The 14,463-nt window shown below is 34.4% G+C and overlaps 4 protein-coding genes across 5 annotated transcripts in view; 2 read left to right on the top strand and 2 right to left on the bottom strand.

Annotated features, from left to right (window-relative positions):
• Positions 1-4,326, bottom strand: part of LOC120772000 (zinc finger protein hangover) — a 5,174-nt gene extending 848 nt beyond the window's left edge. The window contains exons 1-3 of the mRNA XM_040100360.1: positions 4,055-4,326; positions 2,833-3,979; positions 1-2,733 (exon numbers count right to left, since the gene is read on the bottom strand). The exon at positions 1-2,733 is cut by the window's left edge and continues 848 nt beyond it. Of these exons, the coding sequence (XP_039956294.1) occupies positions 1-2,733; positions 2,833-3,939 (3,840 nt within the window). The 5' untranslated portion in view covers positions 3,940-3,979; positions 4,055-4,326. The remainder of the gene's footprint in view (positions 2,734-2,832; positions 3,980-4,054) is intronic.
• A 913-nt stretch (positions 4,327-5,239) lies between these two features.
• On the top strand, positions 5,240-6,793 carry LOC120780515 (thiamin pyrophosphokinase 1). 2 transcript variants are annotated; one of them, XM_040112863.1, is made up of 3 exons: positions 5,240-5,699; positions 5,788-6,267; positions 6,322-6,793. In XM_040112863.1, exons 1-3 carry the CDS (start codon positions 5,378-5,380, stop codon positions 6,447-6,449), a joined length of 930 nt encoding a protein of 309 aa, XP_039968797.1. In that variant the 5' UTR covers positions 5,240-5,377; the 3' UTR covers positions 6,450-6,793. The 2 variants fall into 2 exon arrangements, with proteins under 2 accessions (XP_039968797.1, XP_039968743.1); XM_040112809.1 differs by having other exon boundaries at positions 5,770-6,267.
• An 83-nt stretch (positions 6,794-6,876) lies between these two features.
• On the bottom strand, positions 6,877-9,421 carry LOC120780344 (zinc finger protein 236). The gene has a single exon (XM_040112663.1). The coding sequence runs from the start codon at positions 9,083-9,085 to the stop codon at positions 7,010-7,012; it is 2,076 nt and encodes a 691-aa protein (XP_039968597.1). The 5' UTR covers positions 9,086-9,421; the 3' UTR covers positions 6,877-7,009.
• Positions 9,422-9,815: 394 nt separating this feature from the next.
• On the top strand, positions 9,816-13,704 carry LOC120780423 (serine/threonine-protein phosphatase alpha-1 isoform). Its single transcript, XM_040112728.1, has 8 exons — positions 9,816-10,390; positions 10,451-10,538; positions 10,630-10,761; positions 11,943-12,159; positions 12,239-12,327; positions 12,551-12,747; positions 12,804-12,951; positions 13,264-13,704. The coding sequence occupies exons 2-8, from the start codon at positions 10,490-10,492 to the stop codon at positions 13,413-13,415; spliced, it is 984 nt and encodes a 327-aa protein (XP_039968662.1). The 5' UTR covers positions 9,816-10,390; positions 10,451-10,489; the 3' UTR covers positions 13,416-13,704.
• Positions 13,705-14,463: the final 759 nt, after the last annotated feature.

Here is a 14,463-nt window from a genome sequence, read left to right as displayed (position 1 = left end):
TTTCGTGAAATTCAACGTTTTGTGGCTATTTAGCGAATGTGCTGCTGATATATGATCACGCCACGTATACCAATTATCATATTTAATACCACATTGTGGACATAGTATAATATATGAACATATTGAGGACTCGCACCCAAAACCATAATCAATGTCCTTTTCTTCAGAAACTTTATTATTGTGTTCGCCATCGTCAGCAATAACCAGCGCATCATCATCATCGTTTGTCTTGCTATTATCATTACCATCGATATCGGCGTTTTTCATTTCGCACACATCACTCTCCTTATCAACATCCATATTCACTGTCACCGCCGGAGAACTGACGGACTCTTCGTCTGGTGCACTCTCCAATTGCAATTCGAGCTCTTCCAGGCCATGATTTGGATGTTTTTGTTTCATGTGTTTTATAATGTTAATCATATAATAGTATCTGACATCACAGAAACGACAGTGTAAATAAGTGCCATATGGCAAGTGCTTAAACCGATGTGTTTGGAGGTTAACAAAATTTGCACCGTTGACACGTTCCTTACACTGTATACAAATGTGTAGGTGATCATTTATCTTTTTGAATTTCAATGATTCCATACTATGTAGCTTGTGTTCCTTTTCGATGTGATCACGCCATGGATGCCATTTTTCGAATTTTATGCCACATTGTGGACATTGTATGATGTAGGGACATTTTTCATTCGACGTCACCGAGAAGTTGAGGTTCTTCAACGGTTTACTATCGTCACTTTGTTGACCGTATATATTACGTACTGAGTTCTTATAACTTTTTGTTTTGACATGATGTGTTGCGCGTTCATTGCCCATCAGTGGACATCTATTGGTGGCACGATTTAGATGCTTAAAGAACATTTGCTTGCGCACAAAGACCCCACCACATTTGGTGCAACAGAAAGATTTATACGGCAAATGGCGGAATTTATGCGACTGCAGTTGACCAATAGCGCCCTTGGTATGAGTTACTGTGACTCGTTTATAACACTCCAAACATATGTAATGGTGTGCGTCTAATTGACGGAAATTCAAACCTTGTCGACTGTTAAGATCATGTACAGTGACGATATGTTGACGCCATAGGGCATGTGTGTTAAACGGTTCATTGCACTGCGGGCAATAGTAGGTAATTGTTTCGTGTTCTACTGCATTGTGTAAGGAAATGAGGCTTTCAGCTGATAAAGGCTTGAAAGTGTTAGAAGTTGTTGCTGGCATGTTATATGTATTACGAATTTGCGGTGCTGACGATATAGCTGGGCTTGAACTGGACGATTTACGTGGATGTGCAAAATTGTGTTGCGTGCACAGATGTGTGACCACATTAGGTTTATGATTGTAGCATGTGCTGCAGAGCCGACATTTTATATATAACTTATATGGTAAGTGACGAAATTTATGGTCTTGCAGACCTTTCAATTTGGCACTGTTCACAATTTCCTTACATTCCAAACACTGGAAATGAAATTTATCGATTTGTTTGAAATTCAACTCATATCTACGATCGAAATAGTGTATGTCGTTTATATGACGACGCCATTCGTATTGAGTTTTAAATTCCTCACCACATGCAGGACATAGATAGCAGAAATATTGTTCAATATTTGGAGTATCATCAGCGGTGTTCCTTTTAACTTCCTCATTGCCAGTAGGTACCAAGAGTAAATCATCATCATCATTGTTACCCCCACTAGCATTCGATGAATGATGCTTTATTTTATGGTCTTGCAGCGCTTCTTCTGACTCAAATGTACAATAACACCTACCGCAGACATTTGTTTGGGTTGGTTTTTTGAAGTCATGTTGTTCTCGGGTATGTTTTTGTAATTCTTGTACTGTAGTGAAGGTTGAGTAACAATCCGAGCACACATGCCTTCTTGTGGGCATAGCAAAACTATTGTCATGAATGTCATCTCCATTTCTCCCACCAAACGAGGTGTTATCATTACTATCTTCGTCCAAAAATTTTATTTCAAATATTACGCCGTTATGACGAACGATTTCTTTAACAGGTGCTTTACGAGATATGCTCACGTGTTTAGATGAGGACTTTTCGTATGTTGCTAATAAAGGTGGCCGCATGATCTTATTTGCTTTAGCTAATGCTGCTGCCGCTGCCGTTTTGGGATTAATATGGTGTACTTTACGAAGATGTTTCACCAATCCTTTGCGATCTGTATAAGATTTATCACATAAGCGACAGCGTATGTACGCTTTGTGCGGTAAATGTGTAAAGTAATGTTGTTGAGCGTTTTGCACACCGTAAGCATTTGTGATTACTTTACCGCATAATCGGCATTGCAACTGGTGCTCGTTCACAGCTTCAAAACAAAGTGTTTTCAAATCGGTATAATGATGTGCTTTAACAATGTGCTTTCTCCACATTTTTCTTTCGAAAAACTCTTTACCACATTTAGGACACAAATAATCTATTTGTGTTTCATAAATATCACGTAGGTCGCCTTTAAGTTGGTCTTCAGCTAACGTCTGGTCGTCTTCATAGTCGTTTGATGGCGCAGCGTATGGGTCAAAGGAACGACAGTCTTGGCTGTCGTCCATATCTGCGTCAAGTTCATCATCAAGCCGATGTTGGTTAAGCAAGTGCTTTATTATATCCTTGTAGGTAATAAACGAACGTAAACAAAGCTTACAACGTAACCATGTTTTGCAAGGAAGATGCGAAAATTTGTGTTGCTGCAGTTGGTCTATTGCATTGTCAGGCAAAACCTGAATGGCATAAATAAAACGACATCAAAATATAACAATCTTTCATATTAAAAAAAAAAACAATTAATATTGGGCGCAATTAAAATTCTTGCTACTTACCCGGTTGCATTCGACACATTCAGCCGTTGAATTAAAACGTTTTTGAAACCCAAGCCCATTGATTGTGCAAAAGTTATGCATTTCTTGTACATGTTCCTGCCATTCATTCTTGGTCATGAACTCCGTACTACAAACTGGGCAAATATATTGTATATGCTTTTCACATTGTTTCTCTTCAACACTTGGTCGCTGTTCGAAAACTTGTGAAGAACTTCGACTCAGTGCATCTTCTAGTATTGAGGTTCGCGGATATTTGGATTTACTCCCTGATTGTACCAGCAAACTTTCCGCGTCCTGATCGTCTGGATCAAATGGTTCATTTTTTACCTCAACACTATCACATGTGTTCTCAAAAATATCAACAGCATTTCCTTTTATATCCTTTATTTCTAACTGAGCATTTGTTACTGCAGGGACTGATGCTCGCTTGTTTTCATGCCTAGGCACAGGTGTCTTTTCGCTTTGCATCATTAATATCACTTCTTCACGATGACACAAACGCAAATGTACAATTAAGTCCTGCCGATATTTATAACGACGATGGCAGATTTTACATTTAGTACAGCGATGAGGCAAATGAGTAAATTTATGTTTTAACAAATTTTCCATTGCATGCATAGCAATAGGTTTGTTGCATTCTAAACATCTGTGATACAACTTATCTATCGGTACAAAATTTAATCCCCGCCGAGTATTATATTCATGCACTCCATTTATGTGCCCCTTCCAAACGCTTTGCGTATCGAATTCCGCACCGCAAGCCGGGCATATATACATTATGGCCATATCATAGTTAATTAACGCATCTTGAGGATTTTTTGTAGAAGTTGACTTCACTATAGCCGACAACGAACGTGTTTTCCAAGTTGGTTCAATCCCAAAATTAAAAATAGTGTTATCATCTTCAGCTTCTCCATCTTCATCTCGCGTTGTTGTCATTTGTTGCAATAAAGATTCCGGCATTATGTAGCTATTATCATCTTCACCATCATTGACAATTTCCTGAGGTTCACTTTTAATTTTTGCTTCCTCTTTATTGTTACCATCCTTAGCATTGTTATCGTCATCCTCTGTATACTCATTTGAGAACATGAATAGTTGATCCATTTTTAATACATTTACTTTTTCGAATCAATATAGAATATTCCTTTTTGTAATAGAAACATATTTTAATTATTGCAAAAGTTGATTCAAATTTTTCATGGCTTTCTACTTTACTCACTTTCTGTCTTATATTTTAAGCTACTTTTTGATGATCCCTTTCTTCTTTTTCGAATTATAATGGCAGCCAGCCCACGATTTTTCACTTACAAGTATACACAACGCTTTCACTGAAAACTGAAATTCAATTCATTTTTCAAATACTCAATATGACTTTGAACTTGAGAACAAATACAAAGATCCATGAAAACTGAAAGGTTTTGCAAAATATTTATTCGAAAATTTCTCAAAATCTGGAAGATACTTCCACCATTTTTGCTTAGCGGTGTACTGAGATTGTTCAAAAGATGCTAAGCTGGTTTTTGGCTTTGAGGTTGTTCAGTGTTTGTGAAATCGGCGAAAAAGCGGCAAGAGCGCCGTTTAATAAAGCCTTAATCGATGTTCACACACCAAACTTCTACATGGGAAACAAAGCGAGTACCTGCTATGTATCATTACATAAAAATTAAATTTTAAATAATGAATTATCTTAATACTGTTACAAAATTATTTTCGTTATAGTGAAGTGTTAGTAAGTTAAAAGTGCATAATATAAGTGAAAAAGTAACTCACAATATACAAATTATCAATGTAAAAGTTATCAATTTTTCAACTTTAAATGCAAATATCTTTAAAACTATAAGTCAGCGGCATCTATATATATATACTTTCGTGATCTGGAGAACGTCACCTTTCCAGTGATACCCATTTTATTCCCGAAATTCGGGGATGCTATTCTAAATCCCAGCCTTATTTTCGTTATTGAGATAATGACTCAATTATATAAGATTGTGTTACTTCGGAGCATACTTCCTCTTACGAAAAAATTATTTTAGTTTTTTACATTTTGATGATTTTGTGTAATTTACAACCTACTCATATTCAGTTATTACACAAAAACTCATTTTCATTGGTTGACAATTTTTTTAAATTTATTATGAAAATAATACAAAACAGCTGATTTTGATTAATTAATTGAAATAAGATTTTTAAATTTAAATTAAAAAAAAAATTACTGAAAATTGAATTACTGAAATTTTTGAATTTAATAAAACGATAACTTTCAAAAAAAAGATAAATATTGATTGTATGTATATATCAACGATACGTAACACGATCATAAGCCACCTGCGGGAACAGAGCTATCCCTCAATTGAGATTGGTACTAAAGTGTCCTATCCCATACCTAAGTATCTGTTACATTTGTTTACACGGCCATCATGCCGGTGATAATAAATAAATTGGATTATTTTTTAAGAGTGCACTTATGGTACTTAGAGATATTAATAATCAAGTATACTTATTTAATGTAAATAATGGTTTTAAATTGTAAACGTAAACCATAATGAGATGGGCAACTCTGAGCATATTACATTTTCAAATAACTGCGAAGTTAGCTGCGAAGTTTTTAAGACAACATTCTGGTTTATTTTGCGCTAAGTTGTATGTTAAACTATACCGTGAAAAATATATTCAATTATTAATGTGTGCAAATGGAGAAAACTTTTCATCCAACTTCGACCGCTGCAAGTTGAATGACACATGTCTCTGGAGTCCTAGTGAATTAGTAAGTAGCTGTCATAAAGCGAATGATAACTATGCCTGCATCGTACTGAACCAATCACTCCACTTGCCGACCGATATTGCAAAAAATATATGGCAAAATGGTAAATTTAATTAGATTTTACTAAATATAGCAATTCTTTTTGATTTATATATTTAATTGCAATTGAATAGCTAAAATACGTTGTTTAGTAGACGGTGGTGCAAATTGTTGGAAAGAATTTATACACAAGTCAAATGAAAGCCTAAATCTTCCGGAATATATAACAGGAGATTTTGATTCAATTACGCAAGAAACAAGGAAATATTTTAATTCTCCGGATATTAAGTACCAACATACACCTGATCAGAATGAAACCGATTTTACAAAAGCGGTGCGGTTTTTACAGCCCCAGTTGAAAGCAAATGACATTCATAAGGTTATTGTATTCCAAGAAACTACAGGACGTCTGGATCACATTATGGCCAATATTAACACATTACATAAGCTCCAAAGCGATATCCTAAGCATTTATCTCTTGAGTAGTTCGTCTTTAAGCTGGTTACTTTTGCCGGGTAAACATAAAATTATAGTTCCAAAGGAACTGGTCGACTGCCAACATTGGTGTGCATTAATACCTATTGGCAGTAAAGCGGATAAAGTAACTACTAGAGGATTAAAGTGGAATCTAAGTACGTTTTTTTATTTTAACTTAAAATATCTAACTAATTTCTAAATTCCTTCAGCACAATCTCCTTTGGAATTCGGTTTTATGGTAAGCACATCAAACACATATGCATCTAAAGAAGTTTATGTCAATACGGATAGTAGCTTAATTTGGTCTATGGGATTGTGGGCGGAGGACAAGCAATAATAGTACTTATATAAGAAACAACCATTAGTTTGTACTGCTTCTACTTATGTTGATAATTGTTATGTTTTATATAAGTTAATGTTATTGTAAAATAGTCGAATGGAGGCGAGTCTACACCTTGACTTTGTTAAAATAATATATTTTTCTATTTAATGTATGTATGTATATAGGAAGAGGTTAAAATAGTAGACTTGTTCTTAAAATGTATTAGTAAATAACAAAATGATCTAGTGATCTATCTGTCATGGACGGCTTTATACTTATATATATATATATGTAAATATATGCACATAAAAAAATTCAAACACAAGTAGTTAATAAAAATCATGATTACAATCAATCAATACTGGCGTGACTTTTGCTGCAACAACAACCACAGCAAGTGTGACTTTTTTTTACGACAACCTACTGTCATTAAATAAATATATTACACAATCAAGATGAGTTCAATATTTTATTGATAATAAGATTATTCTAGGGAAACCATTTTTAATATAAAAAAATTATTATTATTAATGTAACAGAAGGAAAAATTAGTTTGGGATTATTTGTTTCCACGATCAGTTTTTATCACGCGTTGTTAAACGTTTCATGCGTACACGTGCCTGTTTCAAATGAATTAGCAATTTCATGTTGTTTGCGATAGTGGAGCTGTTGTTGGCATTATTACCACACATTGCGGTACGTAATCCATTTGAACGCACTCCACATGCCTGAGTTTGATGGAGCTGTAGTCGCTCCTTTGTTGTGAAGTATTTCTTACAAATTGTGCATGGATGGAAATGCAACGTGCCTTCACTATTGTTGGGTGCTGTATTGTTTTGAACCGAATTTTTTTGAATACCATGACATTGTTGAAGATGATGCAACATTTTTGGCTTACTCGATTTAGTTTTGGAACACAGTTTGCACTTTAGATATGCTTGGAATGGCATATGGGTGAAACGATGACGCTGTAGTACAGCAAATTGAGTAGTATGTTGGACATCCATGCAGTCGAGGCAGAGGTAAGACTGCTTATTTTCGAGCAATTGAAAATTAGTTTGAATTGCATTCTCAATGTTATGTTCTTTAAAAACGTGTGTTCGCCAGCTAGCTTGTACGTCGAATTCGTTTCCACATTCTGGACAAAGATAAATAATATTTTCCTCAAACATTGCTTTCTTGTTGACATCAACGGCTGGAGACATTTTTGTTATTTTCATATTATTTTCGTTTGTTATTTGTTCCTTTGTAATTCTTGGTGATATCTCAGCTTCGCTAAGCTTTAATCGTTTTCGTGGTGGTGTCGACATAAAATTCTGTTTGTGTTCTGTTAGTTCGTTATTGTCATCAATTGCATCGATTTCAATGCTTATGACCAGCTCTTCATCTGGCTGATTTTGTTGTTTGGTATTTTCATTTTTAACCAATTCCTTTGGTTCATTTTTTTTGTTGATTATAGTAGAATTTAATTCATCTTCAATAGATTCAAAAACATCGGCACACAATTCTTCAAAGTCTTCTTCTGTAACTGACTCTGTGGGGGTGGTACCAGATTTTTGCTGCACCATATCAAAATCCTTAATTATTCTTATATTACTTCGTCGTAATGTACCAGTGGTTGATGACGTAGAGGTTTGTTTTTGAGCGGCAAGGCGAGCCTTTTCACTGGCATATGTTTGCTTCTTAACTGGTCGCCCGCGACTATTTTCCCCACTTGTGTCTCCTGCTTCATAACTATTTGTACATTTATAACGTCTTAAAATTGCATCTAATTCTGTATTGAGGCGATCATTTATTTTCGCTCCCCATTCAATTGGTTTCTTGATATATGGTTTGGCTTCGTTAAAATGACGTGGATGAGCATACACGAAATGTCGAAATATTTCTGATTTGAATGATTTCTTTACCAAACAAAATGCGCATTTAAAATATAATCGAAAGGGAAGATGTGTAAAGCGATGTCGTTGCAATTTTGACTGTTCATTGGTGTAGAGCAGTTTACGACATTGCAAGCAGTAGTGGTTGCGGGAACCGGAGATACGATGCATTCGTAAATCATCAGATGTAGATGGATGAATGTCCAAATGTTTTAGCCACTGCTCAAACTTTTCTATAACCTTACCGCAGTGTGGACATATAAAACGTAAATAGAATTCCGTATTTAAACGTGCATCGCACACCATTTTCTGTTCGGCTGTTTGTGCAAAATTGCTGCTGGTTGTGGTTTCTCCCTCGACATTCCTCATTTTGTCTGCCATTATAATTTGTCGGCTATGGAAGCGATAGAGATGTTCGCATAATGCACGCTTACGCGTGAAACCACCTTTGCAATGCCGACAACGATATGTGCGATTAAATGGCAAGTGTAGAAAGCGATGATATTGGAGTAAGGCAATGGCCTGGTTCGCGTTAGCCACCCATTTATGGCAAACCTGACATTCATGGAAGCTTTCACTGATTTCTTTGAAATCAAAATCTTCTGGAGTTTTATTAATGTAATCATGTTCCTCGTTCAAATGGCGTCGCCAATCCTGTTGTGATTCGAATTCTACGCCACACTCGGGACACACAAATGTCATGTGCTTCTCTAAACGAGGATTAGCAAAATCGTTATGACCATTGTAGGTACTACTGGCACTTGCACTGGACATTTTTCAATCATTTAAAGTTTCCTTTTTTCTTAATATTTGATAATTAAAAAGGCCGCGAATCATCAAAATACTACTTTGATACTTATACGAATAATTTCATGGTATATACGAAAAAATGAATTCCTTATTTTAAGTTGCCACTTGCAACAAATTGATAAACAGCTGTCAACATTTTCTGAGGCATTCAAAAAATATTCGAAACCATATTCATTTGAAAATTATTCGGTCTTAATGTTGGGTAAAATATATAGCTAATTTACCATCGATGATTTTGTTAAATTCTATTAAATACTAAACACGGTTTTGTTTTGTTTCTGCAGCAGATATATATATGTTGCTGCCTGTTTCGAAATTATTGTTCTTAGCGTTGCCACTGCGGTATTTTTTTATTTATATATTCATGGGCTCATGAGCTCGTGTTCGATTCGAAATATATTTAATATGTGCATTACAAATGTGTACATTATATATTATATATATATATATTGATACGTGTTTCATAGCCAACTATTGAAATTGCCATCGAGTTAATTATACCAAATTATATTTCTATGATTTTATATTCTTTATGTATGTTTCACTACATTTTCCAAACGCATTATTAAATGTCAATCTATCATCTTTTTTTCTTTCCACGACATTTATTACTGTCAGGTGCTGTCCTCTTTAGATTTCATGTACTGCTGAATTTTCCCCAAAAAAAAACCTTGTAGGATTTTTACGTGAGTATCACACGGTAGAAAGTGTATAAATAACGATTTTTCTTATTGAAAAGCACAAAAGGAGATTTCTACAGGAAATATATTGTTTGTTGGCAATACATTTAACTTTTATGTAAACGATATCAAAACGAATTCAATAGACTTAATGTGTGAGTGATGAAAATTGTTGAGCAAGGTGTGAAAACCTAATCGGTACTACGTTGTGTCTCCAAACCACCCACCCGCCACCCAGAGGAAAAAATCGAATGTGTGATTAACGACGATAAACTGTTGTTTTTGCCATTTCTTGCCAACAATAAAAGTATAAACGCGTCTCCTTACACGCAATATATTAGTTGTGTACGTAAAAAGGCTAATATTTTGCCCACTATTATATGACTGTTTTTGAAAATAATTAAATAAATGAATTGATAATTAATTTCACATATTAAGTACACAAGCAAATAAAAAGTGTCTACATATGATACGCAATTGAAGAAATTATATACCTAAATTAGTAATTTGTACAAAAGTTGGGTAAAACGGGAAGCACAACCATACAAGCTGCGTCGTCAGCGACGTACAAACGGACCACAACAAACAGGCAACAGAAATATAATTTCTATTGTTTAGCAACGTATTATTTAGTGCAAGTGTACTTTAGGTGGTGGTTTAGTTTTGGGTACTTTGGCGTGAGCCCGTCATGTCCGACATCATGAACATCGATAGCATTATTTCACGATTATTAGAAGGTTGGTATCAACAAGTTTCTCTAGAGACTATACTAAAGCACTTTAATTTTTATAAATAATTAACTTAATACATCAACTTATATACATTCAGTGCGCGGCGCACGTCCTGGAAAAAATGTTCAACTATCTGAAAGTGAAATACGTGGTCTATGCCTCAAGTCACGTGAAATATTCTTATCGCAACCTATTCTACTAGAACTGGAAGCACCTTTGAAAATTTGCGGTAAGTCTTTAATTATTTATGAATTTATTTAAATAAACTGACGCCAATCGGCATTATCCAACTAAAATAAAATTTATAAAAAGATTAATGAGGTAAAATCAACAATTAATTAAATCGACAATCAAAATTTTAACTTTGGACTGGGGTATTTTATTAGACGTAATTTGATTTCTGGAATAAAGACCCGTAGCGAGACACTATAGAAGTCCACTTCAGTTCTCGCACAGGCGCGAATTCGAAACAACTTTTGATTTCAGGCACGTCAATCAGACCATTTACTACTTTAAAGCAAAATATTAAGTCAGCTACCTGATCACGTGCTTGCAGGTTAGTGACATTGAAATGGTCGTAGATGTCATTTAATGAGCTATGTCCTCCAGAGGGGTCATTATGGTATTAATTTTTATTTTTCGATACGTTTTATTGGGGTGTGAGTAAGGAAAGGCCAAATTATGGAGTCGTATTTGAAAATTAGAAGAATCAGAACTTTTGTGCAAAACAAACTTAGTCCCAAAATACTTTATTAATAATAATAAAATACAAGAGAAACAGATAAAAACCACAATATAGTCATTATTAAAACGTTCCAAACAGAAATTTATTTACGTAACTAGAAAGAGATGAGAGGTTTTTAATTCCGCATTAGTCATTTATGAAATGTTTAATAGTAATAATAAATGCTTTAATAACAATAACAAAAGTATTAGTGAAAGGTGAAAATAAATGTAGATAATGCATGACTAGAACATTTGGTTGTAATATCTCTGAGTACTGTAGATTATTTTAGCATCTAAGTTATGACATTCAAATTAATATATACATATATATTATTTTTTGCTTTTAATAAAAAAGAAGTGAGTTTCAGTTGGCATTTGACAAGAAAGAAGATGTATGAACACTCTTTTTACGGCTCAAAGCATTTTATGAGCTTTTTGGTCGAAATCAAAGTAAGCGAGGAAATTTTTGTTTATATCTGCTGTATCTCTTTTTCGTCTGGAGAGTTTTAATGATTTGTCCAATGTCCTTAGTTTTGTATAGATATGTCTATTGTGCATATTTGTATAGTAATTATCCCTTAAATTGTTGTTGTATTACCATGTCATAGGTTTTAACTTTTATAATACCTATCTGAGGATCGATGATCGTACTGGCACTTAACTTTTTACTTTATATTTGCGTAGGCGATATCCATGGTCAATATTACGATCTGCTTCGTCTTTTTGAATACGGCGGTTTTCCACCAGAATCGAATTATCTATTTTTGGGCGACTATGTCGATCGTGGCAAGCAGTCATTGGAGACTATTTGTCTGTTACTGGCTTACAAAATTAAATATTCAGAGAACTTTTTCTTGCTGCGTGGAAATCACGAATGCGCCAGCATAAATAGAATTTACGGGTGCGTACATGCTTTGTGTTTAATTTTGGTTAGCATAGGCGTATTTACTTAACGAATTTCGTCTTTTGTGTTTTTGCAGTTTTTACGACGAGTGCAAACGTCGGTATACAATAAAGCTGTGGAAAACGTTTACAGATTGCTTTAATTGTTTGCCTGTCGCGGCTATTGGTAAGTTTATTACATAAACATTAATTAATAGGTATACGGGCGTACGTACGCCAAATGCTTTTTGAGTTGGTTTAAAATTTTGGTGCACAAGTATATAGTTTATCGTTGTTCGACAACTTTAAATATTGTTAGCGAAAAAATTTATGATTTCAATGAAATTAAAAAACTTGGGAATAAATTGAAATTTTTATAGCCATAATATCATTGAATTTGTACTTTGCAGTTGATGAAAAAATTTTCTGCTGTCACGGTGGTCTCAGTCCCGATTTGTCGTCAATGGAGCAAATTAGACGCATTATGCGTCCAACAGATGTGCCCGATCAGGGTTTACTATGTGATCTCTTGTGGTCAGATCCTGATAAGGATACAATGGGTTGGGGAGAAAATGATCGTGGTGTGAGCTTCACATTTGGCGCTGAGGTGAGCTCTCTTTAATTCCTGCATATACACGTTTAAAGAATTCCAAAACATTACAGGTTGTTGGGAAATTTTTACAAAAGCACGACTTCGATTTGATATGTCGCGCGCATCAGGTTGTTGAAGATGGTTATGAGTTCTTTGCTAAAAGACAATTAGTCACACTCTTTTCGGCACCAAATTACTGTGGTGAATTTGACAATGCAGGTATGTGACCCACGCGTAAACTTGATATACTTAGGAAATGTTTTCAAAAGCGTAAGTAAATTAAGAGGGGAATGTGAGAACTGCATTGTTAAACTGCAGGAATTTGCTAACCTTTAATTGAAATGTAGTACAAATGGCTGCTAGATTTCTTACTAGTGCTTTTATAACCCACATGTAGCGAACATTTTTCCAAATCTTTGTGAATCAATGGAATTCTAGAATGATAAAATACTAATTATTATTTCTGAAGAGCTTTTCTCAATCTAATTGTTCGATTAATTTATTTTATTCCTTCTATTTTCATTCGCCCAGGTGCAATGATGTCTGTGGATGATACACTTATGTGTTCTTTCCAAATACTGAAGCCGGCTGATAAGCGCCGCTTCGTCTATCCGAATTTCGGCAGTTCAGCGCGTCCGTTAACTCCGCCACGCGGTGCCAATAATAAAAACAAAAAGAAATAAATAAATGTGCAAACTTAGTAGAATTAAAAAGAAAATAATTATACAAATTCAAAAGGCGGCACGATAAAGGCGTAATTCAAAAAATTGTTAAATAATGCAGAAAACGAAAACATAACAAACAGAGATGTAAAGAAAAAACATAAAAGGCACTGCAATAACAAAACCTTACAAATAGTGCAAATAAAAGTAAGAAGGACGAAGACGAAAAAGCTGTAAAGTACGCAGCTGCCACACAAAATCACATAATTTGTATTTGTGTAAGCCTATACACAATAATAATCACCAACAACACAACACATAAAAAATCAAAACTTTTTGTTGACAGTACCGCATTTTTTCACTATTTTTTAAGTAGCTCCTTGCAAAATCTTTTTTTATTTTATAATTTCAATATGTATAAAGGCTTTATTTTTTATGCAAATGCACTGTTCGCAAAATTATACTAAAAGACGTGCGTTCAATTCAATTTATTTTTGAAAACATATATTATAAGGCTAAATTCGAAATACAAACAAACGACAAACGACGGTTTTTAAAATAGTGTTGCGAACGGTTATTGTTAAATTGAATGGGGTTTTTTAGTACAAGCTAAATGTGTAATTTCGAATATTTACATGTATATTAGACATTAAGCACAAACAACAACAAAGTACAGGTAATGTGAAATATTTTTATCCTAGTTCGGAATTATTTTCACAAAACAAGATATATAATTGTACCATTGCACATATAATTTGTAAATATGTATGTTACAGAGATTCCTGAAACATTAAAGTTGTAAAAAATATATTTTCTTCCGAAACCCAAAAATGATTTTTTCGAATTTGCCAACCGTTATATGTACATATATACATACATACATACAGTGGCGTAGCTACAACTTCGGGCGCCCGGGGCCAAGGATATTCTGCCGCCCCCCTTTCATGAGGTGGTTCGAACAAAAGTGAATTTTTACATAATATCCTCGATATTAAGTATATAAAATTAAGGAACTAGAAGCCACGCAAATTCTGAAGTTCCAAAATTCTCACAATATGGTTTTTGAGGA

The sequence above is a fragment of the Bactrocera tryoni genome, chromosome 1 (genome assembly GCF_016617805.1).
Source record: "Bactrocera tryoni isolate S06 chromosome 1, CSIRO_BtryS06_freeze2, whole genome shotgun sequence".
Classification (NCBI taxonomy): Eukaryota; Metazoa; Arthropoda; class Insecta; order Diptera; family Tephritidae; genus Bactrocera; species Bactrocera tryoni.
This window is presented reverse-complemented; position numbering and strand designations above follow the sequence as displayed.

Coding starts and splice junctions, on each gene's coding strand:
- LOC120780515 (XM_040112809.1), top strand. CDS start 5,378: ATGAGATGGGCAACTCTGAGCATATTACATTTTCAAATAACTGCGAAG. Junction 5,700..5,769: donor AAAAAATATATGGCAAAATG/GTAAATTTAATT, acceptor GCAATTGAATAG/CTAAAATACGTTGTTTAGTA. Junction 6,268..6,321: donor AGGATTAAAGTGGAATCTAA/GTACGTTTTTTT, acceptor AAATTCCTTCAG/CACAATCTCCTTTGGAATTC.
- LOC120780344 (XM_040112663.1), bottom strand. CDS start 9,085: ATGTCCAGTGCAAGTGCCAGTAGTACCTACAATGGTCATAACGATTTT.
- LOC120780423 (XM_040112728.1), top strand. CDS start 10,490: ATGTCCGACATCATGAACATCGATAGCATTATTTCACGATTATTAGAA. Junction 10,539..10,629: donor TATTTCACGATTATTAGAAG/GTTGGTATCAAC, acceptor ATATACATTCAG/TGCGCGGCGCACGTCCTGGA. Junction 12,328..12,550: donor TTTGCCTGTCGCGGCTATTG/GTAAGTTTATTA, acceptor TGTACTTTGCAG/TTGATGAAAAAATTTTCTGC.